This window comes from Camponotus floridanus, unplaced genomic scaffold (assembly GCF_003227725.1).
Source record: "Camponotus floridanus strain SB8 unplaced genomic scaffold, Cflo_v7.5 scaffold13, whole genome shotgun sequence".
Taxonomy (NCBI): domain Eukaryota; kingdom Metazoa; phylum Arthropoda; class Insecta; order Hymenoptera; family Formicidae; genus Camponotus; species Camponotus floridanus.
Genome location: NW_020229248.1, coordinates 1,925,681 through 1,953,115, shown reverse-complemented (window position 1 = coordinate 1,953,115; position 27,435 = coordinate 1,925,681). Strand labels below are relative to the sequence as shown.

At 31.8% G+C, this 27,435-nt stretch overlaps 2 protein-coding genes across 9 annotated transcripts; one reads left to right on the top strand and one right to left on the bottom strand.

Annotated features, from left to right (window-relative positions):
- Positions 1–183: 183 nt before the first annotated feature.
- LOC105255087 (atypical protein kinase C) lies at positions 184–14,296 on the top strand. Of its 7 annotated transcripts, none has more exons than XM_025406008.1 (11): positions 184–275; positions 383–624; positions 1,080–1,159; positions 1,617–1,825; positions 8,615–8,665; positions 11,035–11,120; positions 11,824–12,091; positions 12,368–12,820; positions 13,168–13,640; positions 13,765–13,880; positions 14,035–14,296. In XM_025406008.1, exons 3-11 carry the CDS (start codon positions 1,104–1,106, stop codon positions 14,120–14,122), a joined length of 1,800 nt encoding a protein of 599 aa, XP_025261793.1. In that variant the 5' UTR covers positions 184–275; positions 383–624; positions 1,080–1,103; the 3' UTR covers positions 14,123–14,296. The 7 variants fall into 7 exon arrangements, with proteins under 7 accessions (XP_025261793.1, XP_025261792.1, XP_025261791.1 ...); XM_025406007.1 differs by having other exon boundaries at positions 343–624; XM_025406006.1 differs by having other exon boundaries at positions 184–461; positions 1,085–1,159.
- An 8,203-nt stretch (positions 14,297–22,499) lies between these two features.
- Positions 22,500–25,922, bottom strand: LOC105255108 (lipase 3). Of its 2 annotated transcripts, none has more exons than XM_011264203.3 (8): positions 25,797–25,922; positions 24,734–24,941; positions 24,424–24,538; positions 23,778–24,021; positions 23,536–23,694; positions 23,346–23,433; positions 23,054–23,199; positions 22,500–22,843 (listed from the first exon to the last, which is right to left on the bottom strand). In XM_011264203.3, exons 1-8 carry the CDS (start codon positions 25,917–25,919, stop codon positions 22,688–22,690), a joined length of 1,239 nt encoding a protein of 412 aa, XP_011262505.1. In that variant the 5' UTR covers positions 25,920–25,922; the 3' UTR covers positions 22,500–22,687. The 2 variants fall into 2 exon arrangements, with proteins under 2 accessions (XP_011262505.1, XP_025261798.1); XM_025406013.1 differs by having other exon boundaries at positions 23,781–24,021.
- Between the last annotated feature and the right edge of the window lie 1,513 nt (positions 25,923–27,435).

Genomic DNA, 27,435 nt, shown 5'->3' with positions numbered 1-27,435 from the left:
TTATTATAAAATATAATCATAAAATATTTTCGTAATACACAAGAAGTCAATGTTTTTGACTATGATACTAGAATGGCATCAACCAATCAGTGAATCCGTGACAAAGATAGCAACCAACCTAGCATCTATCTATCCTTAAGTCCCCCACCCTTGAAGACTCGCTTCAGCTCCAGTATGTTACAGGGTCCAATGGATGGCGGTGCGTGTACGACGGAGTCAGTGTCAGTGGCCAACAAACATGGCGCTTGCCAAATAACAACGCTTCACGCCGTGTAGTAAGTGTACTTAGTGCGTTGCCATCCGCATTATTATTTCGCGAAATCAGCGAACCTTTTTCTACAGTTTTGTACAAGTGATAGAAATTAGAGCGAATTCCCTCCAGAAAGTCTTCGGAAATCCCTCGGATAGTGCGGTGCTTCGTGCAACTAGTGTTCATCGGCGGCTCGCGACAGTTCATTGCGGTGAGTCAGAAGACGTGTACTCTATAAACGCGCAAGTCTCTAATTGGCAGTAGAAGGAGAGACAATTATCACATGGCTAGCTAATTGGCGCATCTGTAAAGAGAACTGATCGTTAATCGATTAACATCAATTTCGCGCTCTCGTTCTTCTACGAAATCTATGTGTACGTATGCCGTTTCACTTGTATTTTCTTCTAAAGGAAGAGAGATAACTGTTATCCGCAATATCTTTAGATTTCTTTTTTAACGTATCTCGACGATTAAGTCGAGATAAAAGTTTTGTATCACAGCACTAATCAAATATATCTATTTGTTTTAAATCGTATTTAAATTTTGTAAATTTAAAATTTTTAATTATTTTTAAATTTTAAAAAAGAATTGAGATATTGGATTTACAGTAAGATTTTTATAGTAAGATTTACATTTTATTCACATAGCAACCTCTCTATTAGATAAAATTGTATTATATAAATTCAGTATATAATTTTTCATTTTATATTATAATTAATATTATGTAATATTATGCTATTAATATTATGTTATATTATGCTATTTAATTTATGTTATGCTAGTTTATACTGCAATATACATATATTAAAATTATGTGGTTACTTTTCAGAATAGAAGACAATTTGTTTCAAAAATGCCTACACAAATGACAGAAAGTGATGACATTCGAGTGAAAATTATATATAATGGGTAATGCATGTCATAAAAGTTGTTTTATAATGTACAATTTGATAACACACACAAATCACGTTTTCATATTTATATACATTTCTAATATTTAAATAGAAAGAATTTTAATTTTTATTAATTAAAGAAAATAACATTTAATTTTTCTCAAAATACATATTTTAAATTATATTTTTTATTTTAAAAAATATAATTTAAAATATATATTTTGAGAAAACATTTATTTTGAAATTTTATGCTATATGTCTCTAACAAAATGAATTATATTAATTAATAATTAATTGATAATTAATGCAATATAAATGTTTTCTTCTTGGAAATTTGTTTGGAAATTTAATTTAAGAGAAAGATTAATTTAAGAGAAAATAAGAACCTGTAATATAATTTTTTTAAAAATCATACAAATTGAAGAAAAATATTTTAAAATAGATGTATAATGAATATAATTTTTCTGTATCAGAGAAATGCAAATCACCTACATCAGTCCTCGGATTTCCGTGGAAAAATTGCGCGAGGAAATGCGAACGATATGCGGTTTTGGCACGGAACAATTCACGATGAAATGGGTGGACGACGAAGGCGATCCGTGTAGGATTGCCTCCCAACAGGAATTGAATGAAGCATTGAGACTGTACGAGCTCGAAAAGGATACGGAAATAACGATACATGGTCAGTACGCCAACGTTTACGACAGAAATCATATCATTATTTATTAGATAAAATCACTTCTAAAGAGATTATCTTGCACGCTGCTCTCTGATTTTAATGTTGCTAATTTGTTTTTTAAAAACTATATATTACCGATAATCGCTTGCATATTAGGCACTTAATAACTAAGAGTGACAACTGCTAAGTATGCATGTATAATAGTTTATTAAACAGATGTATACATATACATACAAGGAAATAATATATTCATATCTGTTTAAAATATTTTATTTTATCAGATATTTATAGATAAAAAAATCATCTATAAATTGCGCGTAGATATATATAACTTATGCACGCATAATTAGCAGTATGTGATAATATGCGTGCAAACGCTTCGATGCGTTCCAAGTATCGATACGCGCTTTTTAGATAGTAGAATGTATACGATATATTCGTCTTATCTGCGTGGTTTATCGTCGATATGAGTGACCAATTAATAGCGAAATCCATTGGCGCCGGTACACGATCGATTTGACGATACTATATGCAATCGCATGATGTGTTTAAAAATTCATAGTTCTCTTCATAGAGACTTTACGAAGATGACTCAATAAACGACTCGGAGATGGTCTCATTTGTATGCGATGGCATACATTTTGATAAAACGCATCGTGATCGTATATACATTTCTGATCCATAAAGATCGTCTTTTGTTTCTTTTGCGCAGATTTAATAACAATTAAAAACTCTTCTGGATTATAAATTATGAATATGGAAAACAATTTTTTAAACTTTAAAGATTAAATTTTTTAAAATAGAAAATATAGATAGTATCCTTTTTGTTTCTAAATAAAGTAAAATTAATTTGTAATTTAAATAATATAGAGCACAAATACGATGAACATACACTACTTTTCCAAGAAAATACTGAGATGGAGACATTGAAGTAATCAAATTACAAGATTTTTGGTATACATTTTAACGTTCTTATAAATTATCTTATCGAGTATAACTCGACTCGTATCTCTTTTTTGGAGCTTTTAAAAAAAGGCATCGTAAAAATTAATATTTTTTTAATGAAAATGACTTGGGATGTTATATATAATAGAATGTAAAGTGATCGCACATTCTCGTGCGACAAAAGCGTCTCGGTTTCTCTGATATGTATAACACGTATCGGTCTTCGTAAATCTACAGTTTCACAACATCAATCTCGATAGCAAAAGCGAAGATCGCATATCAGAAGGATAAGGAAGAATTGACAGGACAGGCAGCAAAGACGAAGGAGCAGCAAGTGCAAAATAGTAACTCAAAGAGAGACGAACAGTCAACGATCAAACTGAAAAATAGAAGAAAATAAAGAGAAATAAAGTAGAAAATAAAATAGAATAGAAGTGTGACCTGCTGTAGGAATAATTCTTTTCAGAAATGGAAGCATACAAAAAGTGGAAAAATCTTCTCTGAAGAAAAGAAGTAGAATCAACGTATATAATACAATATAGGATAGGACGGCGAGACAAAGTTTACTTGAAAGCGGTGACAAGAAAAATCACTGAATAATCAGTGAGCAAACAGCAAAAGCATAAAGAAGGAGGAGGAGGAGGATAGATAAAGAGAGAAAGAGGGGGTGGGCAGAATCTGTGGGTAAACATAGGTGGGTGTAGAACCGGCAGCGCGAAGGGAAGAGAAGAGAAGGGAAAGGGAGGATATGTATATGTATCACCTCCATCTCGACAAGGCGATCCGCGTTTGCGCGATTCGGTCGGTAGCGTGCGCCGGGCGGTGGTGGCGGGCGGTTAACGCATCTCGCCGCGGCAGTAGTCGATATCCTTGCACGGACCGATCAGCAAGGGCAACACGCCTGACGCTCCGACACAAACCTGGCCGTGAGATCGCGAGATCGGCTCGTCAGAAGGGAAGCGTCGAGCGGAGAGAGGAGAAAGTCGAACCGGGATTGTAGAGAGCTTCTCTTACAGTCGCAAAGGGGTTGCGCCATCGACTACGTTTCGACTACAACGGTAGTCGTCGGTGGTAGTCGTCGGCGCGCTACACCGCGAGCAGAGAGAGGTCGCAAAAGAGGCGGTAAACTAGCATCGATCGAGGTTGGTGATTCGTCGCATGCTCATCCCGGCGGCTCCTGTGTAAGAGGTCGACTGCGGTCGAAAGGAGACAAGGCGAGGCAGGAAAGGAAGTCGAGCATAGAGAAAGAGGCAAAGAGATCCCGCGCCCGAAGCATCAAAGAGGCAATCGCGTTGCGATTGGAGCAGACGCAAGACGATATAATAATACACCGCGACGATTGAGCAAGGCGAGACAAGTACGGCTAGGCTCGTTACAGAATGGCGTGGGGTTATTGGAGCGCAACTTCCGTCAGCGATCGGGGTCGGTCACCTCGCCGCGAGAAGGACAAACAGCATCAGTGCTTGCATCAACCGTCGCAGCAACAGCAGATGCATCAGTCGGAGTTATCCGCGCAGAGCACCTATAGCAGCGTGCAGCAGGAGCGAGAGCTCGGTCCCGGTGTCGCCGGGGTCGCGACGGAGGAACCACCCTGTAGTATGATGATCCAGGGCGGCTCTTTTTATTCGTACTCTGCGGCGACAGCGGCAGCCGCAGCGGCAGCGAGCCGTCGTCTTTCCACCGCCGTTGTCGAGGGTGGCGGTGGTCCATCCTCCTCCTCCGTTACTTCCACCGGCATCCAAGTGTTACCGCGCGAGCGCCACGTGAAACCCGGCACGTACCCACCGTCGCCGGGTAGCGGCGACTCGGCTGAATACGAGCAACCAATCATCGGTCACCTTCGTGCCGCCGACATTTCGCCACCTCCCCTCATCAGTAGCCCACTGCATCATCATCATCTTCATCACCATCATGATGACATCTTCGCGCAACCCAGCACCTCGTCCAGATCGGCGACAAAGATGCTCCAGTGTCCCCCGGATGTCGCCGAAGGTATGGACGAACTGTCCGAAGCCGAGTTTGAGGAAGTGGTAGTCAATGCTGAATTAATTTACGGCCGCAACATTGGGCCCACCGCGACGTGTCGCGTACACGGGCCGTGCAATCAGCAGCAGCAGCAATTGCCACCGTTGTTACCGGAGTCTGCGCCCTCGATGACGTCGCTGCTCGACATCGAGCCTGTGGGTCCGTCGCAGTTCCAGTTCAACGAGATCACCTGGGGTAGGTGTAGCCGAACAGGAGAGTACGCTGATCGAGAAAGAGCGCGCTTCTCGTAGCTTTTAGTCATTCTATTCGTCATCTTCAGCATGTTTTTCTTATGCGGCGTCTAATCTAGATCCTCCTTAGCTGTTTGTATACGCGATTGCGTTTCTGATGCATTTCGTTCAATGTGACTGGACATGGCGGCTAGAAAAACTCCTGCTTTTTTCTTTCGCCGATGCGTCTCGGCTATATCATATATACATATCTATATCACGCCTCCTTTCGGCCGGGTTTGGTGGTCTTGTTGACGGAAATCGTCGTAGCCTCTGACGTTTAGCGCATTGCAGTAATATAAAACTCCAAGTCGGTCACATATGAATTAATTATCGCGGGTTTTTGTTTTTATTCAAACAAGAGAGCGAAATTACATCGTTAATTGTCCTCTCGGTTTAATGCATCTTTTTTGTCGGATATGATGGATAATGATACATTCTCTTAAATACATGTTTAATGTCAAATTTATTTCTCTTGGTCTTCCTGCGCTTATTGCGATCGCATCGAAGTCGATCGCACATTACGTTTTCTATTTTTCGCATTAATTTCATAAAATAATTACGATAACTTTTTTATTATTTTATGACAGATAACCGACTTGTATTAAAATTATAGCAATTGTTATAGATTATTAGACTAGTCTTTTATTTATAATATGTATGTTAAGCGATCATTATCACTGAAATTGTTTCAATGATAATGTTTTATCTCTTTGTTTTCTCGCACAATATTATCGGAAGTAACAAAACTGCATTTTATTACGGTCATTGTTTGGTATATTAATTATGAACATGAATTATAACTTTGTTATATATCATATATGATCCAGTTACGGCGAGGAGTTGAAAGTTTTAAATACAATTTTAATTGCGCTCTTCTTCGCGTATATGCGCGCCGATGCACTTATGCACTTACGCTATTATAGATCGTGCTTCTAGGGTCCCGCGTTTCGTACATCCCGCATACAGCTCATTGCACATATCCCCTACGTTAGAGGAAAGGGGTAAATGTATGTACATCTTTATCGTACGTGTCATCGATCTTCGTTCACGATAATTAGTCTATGAATATTTCAAGAAAGCGCGTTTGACTCTCTCGCTCGCTTATACCATCTTGTCCTGCATCATCGATACGTGCCTGCGGTTTTCTCGTAACTAATGATTCGATTACGTGTACCTTGCCAATGAGGGAGCAGCGATGACCTCGTTAGCGAGCCTGTCGCGATCGTATAATATATCCACATAATTCTAGCAGCCGCGCTTTGCTTTATATTTACACTGATGGAAGAGCTAACATCAGTCTAGCAAACTGTATGATATAATTCTAACTTTTTCTTCGTCGATAAATTTTTTTTTAACATAGATTTTTTTATATTTAATAAATTTTTTTATCTCGTTTTTATAATCTCGATATTTCAATTTTCAGTAATGTTGTTATAATTCACGATTTAAATTTATTAAATTTATTTTAAAAATAGATCATGTGATTATAACAAGTTGACTTTCCACTCTCTTCTGTATATAATCTGAAATAATTATTTATAAATTTATTTAATCTTTATTTTAACTACATAAATCTTGTTTCAAAATCATATTTAAGTTTTTATTTTAGACAAGTCTCAATTAACTCTGAATTGTTAGTGTTCTACATAGATATTGTCTATCAACTTACATTTATCGAATATTGAGGATCTATTTTTAATATTCGGTAGAATCGACTTTTTTACCTGGTAAAAACATGTATTTTCAAACCACAAACTTTTATTATTTGCCTTTCTTCTTTCTTTTTCTCTTTTTTAGTATAACATTTTAATCTTTATGTCAGCAACTCGAGTTTTCTCTCAAATTTCTTCGTGGACTACGATATACCAACTCGTATGTTCTACTTATTGTTAGCCATTCAAGTCTGAATGGCTGTTATAAAATTTTAACAAAGCATTGAAAGCAAATTAGAAAATGCATGCAATAAAAAATCTTATTTTTAAAAATATTTATAATGTTCTCTTTACCCGAAATTTTGGATAAAAATACTTGGAAGATCAGAGATTTTTCAGGGGATTTGTTTACAAGATTTGTGGGTAAACATTTAATTGTAATTTCTATTCTACTATACGATCCAAGATTGTTCTCTTGTATTCCTTCGTCTCTGTTAATCTACGTTTGTGATCATTCGGAGAAAGGATTAATGCGACGTTGACAGTAACGAGCTTAAAAACGACAACGCGCGAGAATGTCAGGAACAGTTTTTTGGCGAAGACTTCGCCGCTCATCGACTTTGCGTTTTTATCGATGTGCGGAATCGTGAAGAAATTTAATCGCGAGCGCGCTGCATCAAAGCGACCAACTATCGCGCGTCTATTTTATCATCAGCGTTCGGCTGTCTCCTTCTCTCTCTCTTTCTCTCTCTCTCTCGCCTTTTTTTTTCTTTCTCATGACACACGATGACGGCGATAAGTGATAACGCGATGCTCGATGGCTCGAATAGGATTCAGTGTTAGTTGTTATCTGACTGTAACCGGAGTGAGGACATACTAGTACACACAGTATGTTGGATAATGAGCAGCGAACTTCGATTGGGTTCCAGTATGTGAATTGTTTTCCATGTAAGTTCGCTTATTTCGTTAATCTATCTCGTAATTTTTTTTGCTGGGACGAAAGAAAAAGACAGAGAGAGAGAGAGAAAGAGAGATTAATCGATCGCCATCAATCGTCTCGTCGACAGATAAAATACGCAATATTAAATCATTGACGGCTATGATATTAGAAAGCACACAGCATCTTCAGATAATATCTAGATATACTTGATGCAGATTTTAATATTGATTGATATCGATATTATAATATTATTTATAAAATTTATTAAAATTTATTTATTAAAATTTTACATAATATTTTCACATTCTGCATGAGAGATAATTACTGAATAGAGAAAAATGTATACTGTAAATTCAAGTAAATATTATTTATTTTAAATATATCATAAGTTTGTATATCCGCAAATATATCATAAGTTTACCACAAGCATTAAATTTAATTGAATATATTCTGAATTTTAGTAAGTGCAGTATTTTAGTCAAGAATATTAAATTGAAACAAAAATTTGGTTTGCTTACTACAAGAGTTGACGTAAAGTAAGTTTGATTTTTCTTTGATACAACTTTACAATATTCTTGAAGAGAAAATAAATTCTTCTTTTGAGTACATGATAATAAGATTTTCTAATACTTGTGATGAGTATATTTTAAGATTATTATCAAGAATATATTTTTTGTTGAAGAAAACTATTATTTAAAAGAAGAAAAATAAACTGAGTAATCGCTTTTCTTGGCAGTAGAATGATATTTTTCTCTGTGTGTCCTTGTATATTGCTAAATCTATGATAAGAAATAAGAAATAAACTATATTTATAGCATAAGAAATAAAAATTAATCAAATTACAAAAATTTTAGATTCGCTTTTATAAAAACGTTCGAAATTTTATTTGAAATAACGAAAAGCTAGCTTTGAAATACCAGCAAGCTAGAGATATAAAGGAACTGTCATGAAGCGTCTTGTCAGCAAAGCGAGCGTGCATTTCTTTCTTCTGTTACAGTTTTTCCGAACGTGCCGCCTGCTCCCGGGATGCCGTGTCAGGGAGAAGACAGTGAGTGTATTTACTTGTTCATTGGAAACGTTGCAGCAACTGCAGTGGCCTGCATATATACATTATATTAGTCAATGCGTACTAGCCAGCGAGTTCTAATTAACCGGCCGGTAGAAAGAGACGATTAGTGAGCGATAATAGACATACACAAGGCTCAACTCCGTTACGTGCAGGAATATATTCATCTTTCGTTCTTGACACCCTGCTCTTTACCAAGCTTTCCCTTCGATATGTTTTTAATCACACAACCTTCACGACATTAACGCGTCACTTCATACATTAAACGTCGAAATTAAGACTTAATTAAAGTTCTTTCGCTGCATTTATAGTGAAAAAAGTTGCGTGTTATAATAGATTCAGGGAGTCTACACCTTGAAAATGACGGAAAAGCAGGAATTCCACAAATTTATCTCGGGATTCAAGGAACTTTTTAAATAATTTTCTTTTTGATAATTTTGCTCTTTTATTGTAAGCAGATATTCGCCGATTAAGTTGTGAATTATATGTGTGAATTATATGTGTTTAAATTATATTATAAATATTTATTATATACTTACTTCTGTTTATATATTCAATTTTTTAAAGCAATATTGAAAATACGATATATATTCTTTATTTTTAGTAATAAAAAATGAAAATATTATGCAAGTGAAAAATGTTTATCTTATGAAAACTATCTAGTTTTTTCAAAATCAAACATTTGTAAATCTAACACTTGAAACTTAAGTGACTTTGTGTTTTTTTTCGTATGAAAAGTATTTGAAAAACGTATATAATAAAAAAACTTATTTTAGAAAGTTGCATCATAAAATCTTTAAAATGTTCTCTTTATTTGGAATTTTGAACAAAAATATCTGAAAGAGGAATTTTCAAGGAATTGTTTTACGTTTTAAGATTTGTAGACGCCTTGAAATTATAAACAGTTGCATCAGAAAACTCGTGAATTTTTTTTATACTGCGTATCGTGAGATAATTTTTATGCGCGTCACGAAATGTGTAGGAAATTTGCTTTTTAGATTAGCAGACAGCTATAGTTCACTGTCACTAAATACATTTTCGTTGGAAATGTAAGATACGTAAAAATGGAATATGATTATATATGTTCATTTATGAAGAGTAAAAAAAGAAAGTTTTATGTAATTTTTCTTCATTTACTTTATAATCCGCTGCAGCGAGAGAACTTTAAAAGGAAAACTTTAAAATATTCTCCTTACAGTATACAGTCGCTCAATAGTTGTCGAATTGACATTTGAACATTTTTCAGTCTGTAGGCCCATTTCGTAATATACTTTTAATACAAGCATATCATAACGTATTTCTTTATAAGTGCAAGTGTTTGTAATGCATGCGTTTAAAGTTAACAAAATGAGTCTACTAAGATACAAAAATATTGCATTAAAATAACTAGAAAAATCTTTTGTTTTGAATCGATTCTTCACGTGTATGAATCTTTCTCGTGGTGAGATCTCTCTTCTCAGATCACTGGCATCGATACATCCGGTGATTGTCGCGTTCACGGATAAGTATAGATTGAATCCGACCAGTCTCTCCGAAACATTTCATGTGATAGTTTATACAGAAAAGGAAAAAAAACAACTTATTATTTCAACGTGCGTTTTTACTGTGCAAGATACACTTTGCGGGAACCTATTTCGTTGTTATTGTCATTGATCTTTTGGATGTTGTTGTTTGTATTATTCTCGTCCGCATCGATATCGTTGTCAGTGAAGCCATACATCGTTCAACTACGCGATTGGTTGCGACTGGGCTAAAAGAAAAAGAGAGAGAGGATGGTGGTAAAATCAATTCGCAATAAAATTCGTAGGCGAAACTTTATTATTGAAATACATTTATGAAACACATGAGCTAGTAACGAAGATTTCACAAAGACAACATAAATTTATTATTACTCATCTCTCTTGAAAGACATTATGCTTCATGTTTAACTCTTAAAAAATTTTTTAAATTTAAAATATACATATTTAAAAAATTTTTTTAAATATATTTAATCGAAATCATTAAAAGTTTTATTTAAAGTTTCTGTGTTAAACACTTATTAATTTTTGATCAACAAGTTAACAAAAAGTGATTTAATTATTAATAAAAATAGCTTCATTAATTTTTAATTATTGCATTTAATTAATTTTTTAATTGTACAATAGCATTTATAATTGATAAATGATATTAAAACATCAAAAATTAAATCGTATTTAAGATTAAATTGTAATTGTATTAAAATCTGCGTTATATAGTATAATGAAATTTCATCACGTTCGATATGGGTGAGTCGCGGAAGTCGATCAGAGAGTTGATCGATCAACTGATGCTTTCCATCATTTATGACATTTATGTTATTTCATTTTCCGAAGGAAGCATCTACAGACGTGGCGCTCGTAGGTGGAGGAAGCTGTATCGGGTGAACGGCCATATTTTTCAGGCGAAACGATTCAATCGGGTAAGCATCATATCATTTAATTACCATTGCACAGTCTATTCATCGCCTCCCCGTTCTCTTCCTCCCCTTCCCCCTTTCTCTCTCCGTACCCCTCATATGCAGTGCGAAGAGATAGATCTTTCGCAAGTGCGACACGACGACGAAAACGAATCCTCTGTGTATATAGAGTTCTTTTATGGAACACTTCCACTACTTACTCTAAAACTTGCTGGCTAGTGTGACTTCGTCGTCGACAAGGATAGCAGATTTCTCTCTCTCTTACTTTCCGTATCGTTGAAAGGGTAAAATTGTAACTGGGTTTTTACCTTGGTATGAATCCTCTCTATTTTTTTCGTCCGCATTCCATTTTGTTAAGCTTCTCTTTCTTCTTCCACTATAATTTAGTACTTTATTTTGTCCACGTTTTTGAAAGAGCATTCGTTGTGTTTAAGAATCTGACATTTAAATTTAATTATTATTTTCTATGATTCACATTTTAATCTTGAGAAATTTTATTTGCATTACAGTAATTGCGCTATCGTATTAAATAAATTTTTAGACTTGTGTGTGTGTACTTGAAAGCAAGTACAAGTAAAACCTCATTTCCCCGCGAGACTTAAACACAATTATTATTTTAAAACGATTACTTTTTTAACTTTTTAATATACTTTTAACACAGAAAGTCCAGGAAAATGTAATGCAATGTTCTTTATGTTTGTTGCAGAGGGCATTTTGCGCATTTTGCCAGGATCGGATCTGGGGCCTCGGACGTCAAGGATTCAAGTGCATTCAATGCAAACTGCTGGTACACAAAAAATGCCACAAAGTGGTGCGCAAGCCGTGCCTGAGTCAGCAGCAGCAACAGCAGCAGCTGCAGAGCGCGGAGTCCCAGACGATCGACAGAAATGGTGATCAACAGCTTGATCCGTATCCGATCCCTCTCGAGGATGAGATATCGGAGTCGCCGATCATCGAGGAGCATTCGCGCGATCGTAAGATCATTCAATAAATGTTTATAAGATTTGTATTATGTCTAATATTTTTACACATATTATTTAATATTTTTATAATTTTATATAAATGATAAGTACTTTAAATTCTAATTTCTTCACAAGACATTTATTAATTAGATGTACATATTAATACAGCTTTGCTTTGAGTAATACATTTTTTAGAGTAATAGAACTTTATTTAAAAACACACTGCTACATTTATCGATCATCGATTCAAAAATATTTTTTTTATTTGTAATATTTTTTTATCCGAAGAAATCGGAAGTGAGGAAGGGGAAGAATTGCCGTTAGACACATTAAACGAAGGCGACACATCGAACGATATGCAACGGCAGTACTCTTTGAATGACTTCGAACTGATCAGAGTGATCGGCCGTGGCTCCTACGCCAAGGTCTTGATGGTGGAGCTGAAACGCACTAAGAGGATCTACGCTATGAAAGTTATCAAAAAATCTCTGGTGACAGATGACGAGGACATCGATTGGGTGCAAACGGAAAAACATGTGTTTGAGACAGCCTCGAATCATCCCTTTCTGGTAGGCCTGCACTCCTGCTTCCAAACGCCTTCACGCCTATTTTTCGTGATCGAATTCGTGCGTGGTGGCGATCTCATGTTTCATATGCAGCGACAGCGTCGTCTTCCAGAGGATCACGCACGGTTTTATGTAGCCGAGATCAGCTTGGCATTAAACTTTCTACATGAAAAAGGTAAAGAATTTTCTTCTTTTTCTCCTTCTTTCTTTTTTTTCTTTTTCTATTCTTTCTTTTTTCTCTTTCTATTTCTATTTCTTTTTCTCCCTCCTTTTTTCCGTTTTCCCTTCTCGCTTTTTTTTTTCTTTCTTCTTTTCTTTTCCCTTTTTCTCTACTTGTCTCTTTTCTCTTTTTTTATCCTTCTTCCTTATCATTTCTTCCTTCCTACTCTCTATTTTCTTTTTTCTTTTCTCTATCTCTCCTTTTCTTTCTTTCTTTTTCTCTTTTTCTCTTTTACTATTATACTATTAAATTTTGTTGAAGATTGAATGCTTGATTTAAACTCGATAATTATTTGCTTCCAGGAATTATATATAGGGATTTAAAACTCGATAATGTATTGCTTGATCATGAAGGACACGTTAAGCTTACGGATTACGGAATGTGTAAGGAGGGTATCCGGGAGGGCGATAACACTGGCACGTTCTGCGGCACTCCCAATTACATCGCTCCTGAAATTCTCCGTGGCGAAGAATACAGCTTTTCAGTGGACTGGTGGGCTCTAGGGGTTCTTCTGTACGAGATGTTGGCGGGACGTAGCCCCTTCGATCTCACTAGTGCATCTGAAGAGCCGGATAAAAACACTGAGGATTTTCTATTTCAAGTTATTTTGGAAAAGACCATACGTATACCGCGATCTTTGTCTGTTAAAGCGGCGTCTGTTCTTAGAGGATTCCTTTGCAAAGACCCCGCGGAGAGGCTAGGTTGCGGAAAGAGACCCTCTGGTTTTCTTGATATTGTCGCTCATCCTTTTTTCAAAGCGATTGATTGGGAAATGGTAAATATTATCGCATTATACAAGATATAAATACAAATGCAATCTTGTTCATTTTGCTAAGTATTTCGTAGAGAAAGTATATGATTTTTCACATATCATCAAACTGTTATTTATAACTTTACAGTTGGAACAAAAACAGGTTACACCACCTTACAAACCACGCTTGGATTCCGATCGTGATCTAGCAAACTTTCCGCCTGAATTTACGGATGAAGAAGTTCGTTTGACTCCGGATGATCCGTAAGTTTATTAATTTAATTTATATATTATTTCTCTTAAAACAATTTATCTTTCTATTAAAAATTGTTTTTATTTATATTTAGAATTAATACATAGATGTAAAATATATTTTTGTAGACATCTATGAGATAGTCTATATATTATTATATCGCAGGAAGCAAATCGAGAAGATTGATCAGAGCGAATTCGACGGTTTCGAGTATGTAAATCCTCTACTAATGTCACTAGAGGACTGCGTGTGACAAGAGCCGATTCTCATTGTGCAGCGTCACAATCAAGATTTACAGCAACAGCAGCAGCAGTATCAATTGCAGCAATGTTACATGTATGAATTGCAAGATAGACTCGCGAAACTTCGTATTGATCCCCTGCTCCCCGTTGTCGGCTCAAGTAATCGAAGTTATCACAATAATGTATTTCTAATGACATACTCGGAGGAGAATGAGAACGACAATAATTATAATGAACATCATCGACAGCTACCGCCACCCTTCCCTTTCCGATATGAAAGCCCGGCATGTCCTCGTTCTCTAAGCATCACAGACGTTACTTACAATCCCGGTAATAATAACGCGATTGTTAGTAATTACGACGAAAACAATTATGACGATATGGAGGATGAAAATCCGCGGAAAGGTCTTCTGAAACAGATATTTTGCCTTCCATTAAATTAAAGCTCGATCCTCGAGCTTCTTTTTTAAAGAGATATAAGATTGTCTCTAACTTGATCACTCGTGATACGCATTTTTGTAGAAATGACTTGAGATTTATGGCATTGTTGGATGTTGACGTCCTGTGTAGCTACATGTAGCTTATAAACACAAGATATTTAATTCATTCAAACATATATATATAATTAATAATTAAGTTAACTATTCCCTTTCATATATGGTGCTGCAAATATAAACATATTAATGAGTGACATTCTTTTTCGTAATTTTTCATTGGGAAGCTAAATATGAAAATGTACCTGATTGCTTCAATTGATCTGTTTTTTTTATATACAGTGTTTTTTGTGCAGCAGATTGATATTCTCAAAGTATTATGCAATTAATCATTCCTTTGTGATTACATTTAATGATAAAAAGAATAACCAAGAATAGTTTAAAACTATATAATCGCCATTCGAAACATATAATAGCAGTTATATATAGATTAGTTATATTGTGGAAGAAGCATACCAAATAGGCGTAATATTCTCTCTTCTCTTTCATTAAATAATTGTTATGTGAAGCTCTTTACTAAATCTTGCGAGACATAAAATGAATAGTAATTTAAACGCGTTGCTTTTATACAGACATTCCTATTATCTCGATTAAACTGATTAATTGTTACGCTGATCACTTTATAGATTAAAGAACTGTTGCATATTATAATTACAGTTATAAATTCCAAATGTTTCTTTTGTTCTCGAGACATTGACGCTGTTAAAACAGAAAAAGAATACGCAGTAAAATAATTTTCTATAAAAATATGGTTTTTTAATTGTAAGAAATAGTATTCTGAAAATATTTTTTACTCTATAACAGCTAGAGTTGTATTTACACGTTTATATTAGTAATATACATATTATTCAGGCGTGAGAGAGTAAACCGATTCCTAGCGTGTGATTAGTACAATTTTTATAGTTTTTCAAAATATATCGAGCAAACGAACAACTGAACAGTTGGAGTATACTAAAGATTAGTTTATCTTAAAGTTAAAATTATATAGAAATCGTTATGCACGCAGTATTCCTTGGTTATTCATAAAAATTTTAATAAATAAGACAATTGTAATGTATGTAAAGCATTTGCTCTAACTTTATTCTAAACTGATTGCAAATAAATTTTAAAATATATTATATTAAAAGTATTAACCATAAAAGAAAATATTATTAAAAGCACCATGGGATGTTTTATTAAATTGATATTTGTAATAAAATTAACAAATATAAAGAATTGAGCGATAAACGTTTGACAAAATGCAATCAATTAAAAAGTAGAACTATATGTAGACGAATATGTACTAAATTATGTAAAGTTATACTGGGATTTTTGTTCCAGTGATTAATAACTAAAATTAGTTAATTAAAAGTGTTAAAAAAATTTTACGGAAAGCAGCTTAATACATTAATGGCCGCTGACGTAGTCGTTACGTTTTTTCAGGATTACGTCAGTATTACGTCTATAGCTAAAACTAAAAGCAGTAAATTTATTAAGTTTTGATTTTAAACAAGTTTTTAAATCAGACGAATTATTTTTTCTTATCTGCATAACAGAAAATTTCCTGTATTTATTTTAACTATAAATAATAAGTAATTGAAAGTATGAGATTCAAAGATAAATTTTCAAAATTTTATCCTTGACTTAATTGCAGAATTTTGAGACTCTACTTTAAAATTGCGGTCACGAATGTATTGATATAGCTGCAAAGAGATCGATGCAGAATTATCGTAAATGTGAAAAGTAAATTAGAAAAAAATATTTAGGAATATAAATACATACACACACATACACATACATATATATAAATATGGAATTATTAATGAAATGTAATATATACCAAATTGCATCATACAAGAAGGAAATATAATTAAATTTCGTAATTTTTTCTGAGTTCTTTTGAGCGTTGAAAATATAATAGGTATATATATATATATGATAGATACATATATGATTACAAAAATAAGTTCCAGGAGGTTAGCAATGTTAAAAAAAACAACAATCTTTCCTTAAAGGCATAAAGAATAGCATTTTTATATAAAGAGAAAGTATCTAAACATGATTTGTGTTAGAAAAAAGATTGTGCATTAGAAAGAATATGGTGCCAATATATACCCATTTGTAATAAAGTATCATTCGTATCATGCGAACAGGTACGAATATAATATTTTATGCATCCCAGAGAAAACTTGTGCATGATTTTTTTATAGAGCTATACTCTATGTATACTCAAAGATTTGCTTTCCCTCTTGTCTTTATTTTATTCGCGAACAATAAATCACACTGTTTTTTTTTGTCCTTATATTATTCGTATCTTTTTCCGTAAGATTATGCAGTATATATATAAGAAAACTTCGCATATATAAATTCCTATTGTAACATAGCGAATCAATTGAATGAGTGTTATCGCTGTAAACTTAATTGTTGCAAATATTACTATTATTTTATATAAACTACGACGAACATCGTCGATCTACTATTTTTTTATAGGGGATGAGTTGGGTGAACGCAGCTATAAAAGTAACTATAAAAGTATTCTATAATAAAAAAATCTTAGCGTGCGCTGATGGTATTAAAAACACAACATGACATAATATATGATATAACATTTTCAATGATGTTTTCATATTATTTGATTTTCGGCGCTATATATTGCAGTTGAATTTATTACTTAGGACAGACGCTTAAATATCGTAAAATAAAATATAATCTATATATCTTCTGATGAATATATTGCCTTTTCGCAAGCGGAACACGGCATTTCGCGCAATAATCGAGATATTGTTGGATAAAGAAGGAACTTAGAAAAGTACGCAGATTACAATTGATAACATTACCACATTCTGTGCTCTATTGAGATATATTGCACAAGATTGTATCGAACTTTGTTTATAAGTTTAGCATGCGGCATAGTAATGCAGACTTGCATGGTATACACTTACAACTTATTTTTTTAAAAAAAAGTAAGCCCTAGAGAAAATAAAGTTTCGAGTTTTATATTATTATTGGATCTTATCATTTTCAATGTACTTTCATTGTATTCGTATATTTTGATTATGTGTTACATATATCTATAAAAAGAAATATTATGTTGTATAAATATTTAATAATTGTATACTCGACGATTTCGGATACCTGTAATCGAATGAAAAGAATATCTACAAAGATGAATGAAGCGTATTATTTTATAAATTAGAGTTAGAATTAATTTAATTTAATCTAAAACATGTCAAAGTGCATTTTCAGTTGCATATCCGAGCCTTTCAAATATCTAACTATATTTTGACTTATATTCTAGATATTTCAACTATATTTATTAATTACAGACACAGATTTTATTAGCTCTTTCGCAAACAGATATTATGTAAAATATAAACCTAGGGAAGTAGCGTATAAATCAATCATCTTTGTACTTTCTTCTATGTGCGATCTTTTTATAGATCACGTGTGTGTGTGAAAAAGTACAGAAAAAAAGTCGCGCAAAACTCAGTTTTACAACTAAGAATCCAGTTAGCCAAATCTGTCCGAACAGATTTAGCCAAGTGCCTGCTATAAATTGTTGTCAGCAAAAAGGCTACAAATTTGATACAGGAGCTATTAATATCGATTAAGTCGGCAAATAACTGTTGTCAGATTTTGTGAGCAGGCTTTACAGCAAATCATAACTTTAATACGGACATAGTTGATGCCAATTGTTAGCTATTTCTAAGTAAATTTGTTGCCACTCTGCTGACACATTGCGCGCATTTTGCTTACTGGAATATATTATTCGTTAATGTTCAGATTTATAGAAAATGGTATACAGATATTTTTCTATGTAATTTAAATTTTGCAGGCATTTTTGGGAATTGATGTTCATATTTTTACTCGTATTTTTGTTTAAAAATTTATAAACTTAAACCTGAATGCCGAAAAATTAAATGTACGTATCAGGTTTCTGAGATAAAAATCGCAGATATAATTTTCTTTATTCTAATACGGCATGATTTGCTTATTTCAATTCTTATGCAATTTTTTGTTCAAAATATAATAGAAAAAGTGAATTGATCATTCTTTTGGAATATCTCGCTATGTGTACTCAATGTGTATATAGGATGCCCTAAAATTCGTGAAAATATTATAGCAGAAAAAATTAGGAAAAAAATCATTTGCGATTTTTTATTCTAGACAGTTTTTGAGATTTAAAGCTGGTCAATCGTAAGATACGTGAAGTACATGATACAATATATGATTCACGAACAGTCGACCGTCTAAGTAATCTATAGATAGATGATTTTAAACCTTTATATCTCAAAAACTGCTGGTTGGAATAAAAAATAACACATAAGTTTTTTTATCTAATTTTTAGAAAACTTTTCTGCCGTAGTATTTAGTATTTTGAGTCGCGAATTTCGGGACACTCTATAATATTTATGCATTTATGTAGTTGAAAAGATGAATTCGATGATGCAGATACGTGTATCAAATGTATGATACAAAAATTTAACAGAAAATAGATATCGGAGAATTTTGTGCGTGTATATGTATGTATGTGTAGATATATCTGTGTATATGTGTGTGTGAAAATATATTAATTAACTGTAAGAGCCGATGGAATACATTTCAGTAATAATTTTTCACACATTTCAATAATCTTTTTGTTTTTTTTTACATATTACTTAATATTCGGTTAATCTATAATTATGTAAATGTGAATTATACAGTAACTGCATCATCCACGCGCGCGCATGTATGTACAATATATATAAAATATATAACAAATTTAGTACATCCTGTAGCACACACATGCGCGTGTGTATGTATGAATGATTTACGTATGTATTTCTATGTATGTATGTATGTATGTATGTATATATGTATGTATGTATGTATATATGTATGTATGTATGTATGTATGTAAATAATGTATGCAATAATGTATGCAAAATACGCACGCGCACGCATGTGTGTAATTTGCGTCTTTTTTTTAATTAATCTTTTACACTCACATTTCTTATTTTGCACATTAATGTGAACTAATTCAAATTTAATAATTGTAATATAAATATATACATGTTCTGTTGCAGTTACAATATATTTTTGTCATATTTTATGCATCTAAATTGAATAAAAAGATTAAAGTTATAAAAAACTCAATTTTGACAAATATATTATTTATGTTTGTAAATTTCTGAAATATTAAAAGACTGTTTTTATTTCAATGTGACAGAACGGTATAATAGAAAAGATGTAAGAGAAAAGAGATGAGATTATATATTATTATATGTTATAAATTATTAATTGTACACATAAGCCATACATACATACATATACGTATAAATTGTGTTATTTGTAATATATGTTATTTATGTACTATATATAATATATGTTTATAATATATTATATATAATATGTAACAGTTATGTGTGTGCGTGTGTGTGTGTATGTGTAATATTTATAGATAAAATATTAACGAGAGCGCGAGGGTTGCATTTAATTATTATAGAGTACATAATATCAAAAAGCGAAAGGGACACTGTTTTAAGATTTGTTACACAATCTAAATGAGATATAAATTGACATGGTGCATTTTGTCTTCACTGAGCAATCAAGGAGAAAAGTGTGTCAGAGCGGATTAATTAAATGCATCTCATTTCGCAGAATTGATGAGAATTGATTATACGCGTGCCTTCTTTCGTCCGTGATGGCAAAAGTGCCACGCGTATGTTATTGATGATGTATTTAAGAACAGATGGCCTCATAATTATTACTGAGTAATTGCATTAATGTTATATATATATATATATATATATATATATATATATATATATATACACACACATACACACATATATACATACATATAACACGTACACATACATACATACATACATAAATACATACGTGCTATATATATGTATATATGTATAAAATTTGATTTATTTTCTCCGCATATGGAAATTATATTGATTTTCGAATACATAAATACGAATGACAGGCTATCAAGTGCAGTAACTGTCAACATGTAATATCCATGGACATGCGAGGATTGTGATTATGTTCCTTTAACTTGTTACAAATAAAATAATCCCTGTATGCAAAAAAATTAATCAGTCACCTCATGCTCCACCACAAACGCGATTGTATTTCGTTTGCTTTTCGTATATGTTTGCGTATCAAAGAGGCTGCATATTTTCCAAATCAAAAAACTATATTTTTGCAAGAGAAATCTTTTTTTTTGATACAATATTTCACGATATCATTCTTTTTATCTTCATCTTTTTACTCTAAGAATTTATATTAATAATTTACACTTTTTTTAATATTATAAGTTTTTACTTTACATTTAAAAACTATTATACATGTATGTGTAATAGATACATATGTATAGTATATATAATAAGATAATTGTTAGCAAAATAATAGATGCTCATTCTAAAAAGAGCATTAATCTAAAGAGACTTCAACTCCTTTTTTTTGCACAGTCTGTCTATGTCATTTTATTACTAATATATCAATTTGCCTAATCGCGTGTGTGATGGTGCAAGAGGGAAAGAAGCATATATTAGAATTAATTCTATCGAATCTATATTAATCTAATATATAATTTTGTCGTTTGCAAGTTTTTCTCTATCGTAATATTATCTCGTTAAAATTATGATTGTTGTAATATATCTTAAGATATCCTTATATCTCACAGAGTAACATAATTTTTTAATACTTAAACTAGATGAGAATAATAATTCACGAGTTATTTGGTTATTAATACATTTTATAATTATATTAAAATGTTATTGTGTGAGATTTATATGTCGTTGAATTTTGTAAAAACTTAATTAGAATCAAGTTATTACTTTTATCGCGAGGGCAGATATCATTTTGGGTGGATCTCAAGTGGCCAATACATGAGCTCAAGTATCGATTATGATTTATACGCAACTTTTCACTGGTATACAAACATACATCGTAGCAACGGACTGACAACGCGATAAAAATTCTATTTATTTCCAGTTGTGTAATAAATAAAGTTTCACCGCGATCGAAGACAATTCATACAAATTTTCGTAGATCACGTGATCATAGATCGACAATTTCCCATTTGATCTATTCTAACATAAACTAATACATATCATGCAATATATAACTCGATATGTATATTATTATATATTATGCAATTTGTGAGCAATTTTCAAGTGCGACTGATTCACTATTTTATTTTTATTTCCGATTTAAACTCTTGTAGACGTAAGACTGTATAAAATAAAAAAGAGATAAGCTATACTTTTAATTTTTAAACAGTTTTATTTTTAATTACAGGGGGAGAATTTTATTTATATTTATTAAAATGTTTTCAAATTATTCTTCCAAAATTATTTTTTCGAGTTGCACTTGATCTTGAAATATGCGAGCTGGCTCATCCATATTTCCGCATGAATAATTTTAACTATATATAATAAACAAGTACAGCGTAAGTTAACATAGGATAATATATAAATCTAATAATAGTAAAAAATCACATTAAGCGAAGTAAATCAATTACTTAAAGCAACAGTCGCGAAAAGCAGAACTATTGTCTATTTCTTCCAGGATAGGCATACTATATATATATATATTTCAACAAAACAATTTTGAAGCGGATAAGATATCTTTCTGGATGCTGCTCAAGTGCGATTAGAAGTTATAAGTTTATAATTATATAGTGGCGGCTTTATGCGATCGCGAGAAATTATCGCAAATGTAGTTTCTTACATACAGTGATCGCAAGATTGATTATGATGGAGTTTGTATATAAATGTACATAGAACGCGACAGTATATAATACAAGATATAATACAAGAAAAGTACTATACTCTATAAACAAAGTTACTTTATATTAGTACATATATATATATATATATATATATATATATATATATATATATATTAGCATGTTTCACAACAGTGCTCTGAAGTCCGGAGAAGTAAAGTTATAGACAAGTACAGATTATATATGCGAACGCAACGTATACTATATAATAACATTAATAACAATAAATTAGATCGATTCATTACATATTTATTTTATTGTCTCTATGTAACTTTTTTTATTAAGGAAACATTTTTTTTAGTTTAAGAAGTATACCACTATTGATATTGGTCTAACAGTTGTAAAATAGGTTGCGACACTATTTGCAGAGAGGATTTTCCCCACATAAAATCGTAATGATTGAAGGTGATATTCATGGAAATCTTGTAATGAAGCACGATGCTATTGAGTTTGCTAGATAAGAGTTCCACATCCTTGAATTAAAAAAAGAATTAGAAAGATAATAATAATGACTACTATACTAATAATAAGTGATCAATAGTTTTGGTTCTAATGAACTTTAATCATATATAATATTAAATTAGTATACGTTTAGGAGAAAAAAATAAATAATTGCAAAGTTTATTTCTACAAATTAAATTTAATTTTTGCAAAAAGAATATTTTTTTAATCATAAGATATACCTTTGTAGTTGCCAGCCAATCATTATCGCTGCTGAAGAGAACGATTGGCGCTGTGATTTTTTCCAATTGATAATCCGGCGGTGTCGTTGAGTTGTAAATTCGAAGATTTTTGTCGATATCACCATAATCGTATTGTCTAAAGCGTCCTAAAATATATTTTAAAGTTCTTTTTTTAGAAAGAGAGAAAAACTTGCTCGAAGTTTGATATATATGTTGCTTGTATACATATATAATATATCGAATATTCAAAAGTTCTTTTCCTTTCTTCGTATAACAATTTTAATGATATTACCTGCATTAATGTATCCTTGACCATAATGTACGAATTGTTTCCAGGAAGCACCAGCGGGCACATGACCTATGATAACTGTCAGATTTTCCTATTCAAACGAATAGAAAAGATTAATCAATAATATGAATGAAAAAAAAGAGATGTTGGGTAGAAACTGGAAATCGACGAAATATAAATATCGTGCTCTCACTGTATTTAATTCCTCGCGGCTAAATCCCACGACCAAAAATAAAATATTACTGCAGATGAATTGTGTGGACGCCATGCTTTGACAGAATAGATTCGACGCGAATTTTCCCCAGGCGGACCGGGAACGGAATTCTGGATAACCGAAAGTTTCACCGATCCACTGTAAAAAAAAACAGAAAATCGAAAATCTTGGGTCAATTGTAAATTTTTATTTATTAATGTTTAAGTTTATTTGTATCACACCACGCCAAGATAAGATAATTTAGCGAGTTTTGTAATCGGTCCACGAAGGTTGCCACTGAAAGCTGCGGGTGCCAAGGCTATCATTAAAGTGATCTTCGAATTATACTCGGGTTTTTCTGATGCTGTTACCCAAAACTGCGTGGTACCTTCCGAATGACCGACATAGAAAATTTTCTCGTATCCCGTCATCTCTAAAACGTAATCGATCATCGCAGGAAGATCGTAAATGCCAAGTTCATGATAACTGAAATACATACATGTTTTTTAAATATTTAATTTCTTATTTACTTTCTATTTTAGATTTTAAATTTAAAAGTTAAATTAAAAGTTAAATTAAAAGTTAAATTTAAAAGTTTTAAATTCTTTTAAATTAAATTTTTTTAGTTTCAAATTTAAAGTAAATATTAATATATATATAGTACACATATATGCGCGTATATAATGCATATGTGTATATTTTAATATTTATTTTAAATCTAAAAATTTTAAAAATTTAATTTAAAAGGACTTAACTTTTATTTTAAATTTTGCACTTTATTGAAAAGACTAAATATAAATATGTATTGAGTTAAGAAAGGAAAGATTTGTATGTGATGAACAATTCTTCTCTCTCATAAAATTATGGCTGTTTTTTTAGGATTTCTACCTAAAATTCCAGAAAGCTCGATCTGTCGGCGACAACGAGATATGATTTCTCGAATAAATATTTCCTCTATTATTTCCAAGCCATACATCGTAACCTGCATCGGCTAATATATATGCTAAAAATAATAGATAAAAATGATAGATCATAATCTTCCCTCATTTAACAAATATTAATATTACCTTTATATTATATAATTTTATAGTTATATTGATAAATATAATTACGCTAAACATATATGGATATATATATCATAAATATTATATGAGAAACAACGTTTTTAACAATCCGAAAAAAATTTGCATAAGCATACCTAAGGACTTTTCGGGTCCCATAAGGACCCAATCGGCGGAACTACCTGCTAATCCGTGCACTAAAAGTATCGGTGTTCTTATCTTGGATCTTGCTTCCTGTTTATCATCCCGGCCACGTGGTATTCGATGCAATTGCAGAACATAACCATCCTTTGTAAGGATTTCGTGAATCTCCAAAGAATATCCATATTTCGTCACCAGTTCGGGCTATCCGACACATAAGATATATAATAGCATTTATGAGATATATTCTGCTATATATTTTACTACATTTTAATGAAGTATAAGGAAGAAATATATTTACATATTTATTAAAAAATATATAAATATTAATAAAGATAATATTAAGAATATAAATTAATATAAATTATTCCGCTTTTATTTCATATTTTAGATAATATAACTAAAATCAAGATTGAGAAATAACCGTTTCTATTTCAGTTTTTTTTCCTGTAATTGTAATGATAGTATTACAAATTTTGTTTCTAGCAAAAAAAGTTGTTACAATTTTCCATAGCGAGCATGTAAATTCAGTTACTTTCGTTATTTTATGAATTTAAGCGGCTTAATTTCCACGGAAACAACATACATAAGGAGCATTAAATTTTTGTAAAAATTAATAGACAATTTTTAAATTACATTAATTCTCTATATTATTTTTTAAAATAAGTAATGAGTTATTACTTTTATAAAGTAACTTTCCCCTTAGTTAAAGTTAAAATAGAATTCTAGAAAAAATGTATAAAAATATAATTATGGAAGAAATTTGAACTTTTTAAAAATCATTAGCGTGTACTTTAAATATATTTTTGGCCATTTTATAAGTATTTGTCTATTTTCTTGAAAAATACACACATTTGAATGTCAAGTATAGACAAGCATGTTAAATATTAAGCTAAAAGACTAAGTTCATGCGCATATTACGTAAGTTTAACTGACATTCAAGATCCCATTCACTATTGCACCATATCTTACATCTGGATCCATTATATCGTGATGATTATATCTATTTACATAATTATACCTACTTATAATGAAAAGCTTATGATGAGAGTAACTTACCGTCGTGAGCGCGATGTCGGGATTGTCGTCGGGTTTGGTGAACGCATTTGCCAACGATAGGCAAGAGTTCAGGAAAATTATCGTGATGAAAATCCAGCGTTGATATATCATCGACAATGGCATCGTGACGGCGCACACATAACAGAGCACCGAAAATCTTGATCATCAGCGTTTTATACGTATCACGTCTCTGCGATGCACGTAGGAGTCGCGCGATAACGTGACATCTCCATGTGTGCATCCTCGTGCATTCTCGACCCTTGAGAAACCCGGTCATCACTCGGAGAATGGAAAGTGATGGATCGCGAAGTTATATAGTAAATAAATAAATTTATTTGTTCAGCTTTGCCAGTCACGAATGATGAAGAATGATTTTGATACTCTGCTGAAATTTTCGTCAAAGTGTACTTATTGTTAATAAAAGAGGTTGTCTTTTTTTTCTTTTTGAAGAAACTCCATAAATTCTGCTAAAGTTAAACAGATTAGAAAATGTTAAGTTAAACTTTTAATAATCATTTTTTATCTTAAATTTAATGTAAAAATTGAATTTTTATTTCTATATTTGAAAAACAAATCTGGAAAGATTTATGTAGCATATTTAATTTAATCCAGTAATTTTCTTTGTGATATTTACTTTTAGCATATTTTGATTCAAAGTTAGAAGACAAAGTTAATAAAGGTGAGAAATTGTTTGTCTCATGCTTTTAAAAAATTAAACTTTAAAATATTCGGATCTAATTATAAAGTTATTATGATAGTAAATATCATAATAATGATATTAAATATTAAAAAATGAAATATGAATAATAAATAGAAGTAACATTTTAATAGGAATTGAAAGAATTGTATTATTTTATGTTTTATGTTATTCAATGCGAGAAAGAGAGAAAAATATTTTATTATTCTTCATTTCATTAATGATTCATAATTATAAACTAAAATGTAATTTTAATTCTTGCATCGTTTCGAAGTAACGCATTGCAATCAGTGAGTGGATGTTATCTGCAGTATATTGTGAAAGCGACTGTCACAACTATGTTCTTGTCACGCTTTACAAGGTCGATTTCGTCATTTCCGACCTTGTGAAAAAATTGGAAAAAGAGGTTTCCTTTATCTAAAGTTTATCCTTCATCTAAAGTTTCTCATTAACTTTATTATGTGTGAATATCTAATATAAAATACTTTTATTTTAATTACAAAATATATAATATGCATCAAAATGAACTAATCTTGAAATTAACATTTAGATGTGTGTGTATACTTACACTTATATCATTAAATATGAAAAAATAACAACATAAAGAAAGGCTATGACAGCCAATGCAGATATTATGCATACAAGAAATTATAAAGATAAATTAATAAGTAATAACAAATTTATTAAATAAAGTTATTAAAAGCTATTGGAATCGCGAATGTTTCGGCCCTTTTTTGATTACCTTCAGCGCAACAAATAATATAATGAATACAAATAATAAATCGCAACGAATATAAATAGATTATTAATAAATAAAATAAAGTTATTACGACAAATAAAAAAACTTTCAAAATTGCACGTATTATCATATATAGTCATCACAATCCTGATATAGTCATCACAATCATTTATTTACTAAATTTCTTATTATTCATTAATTTA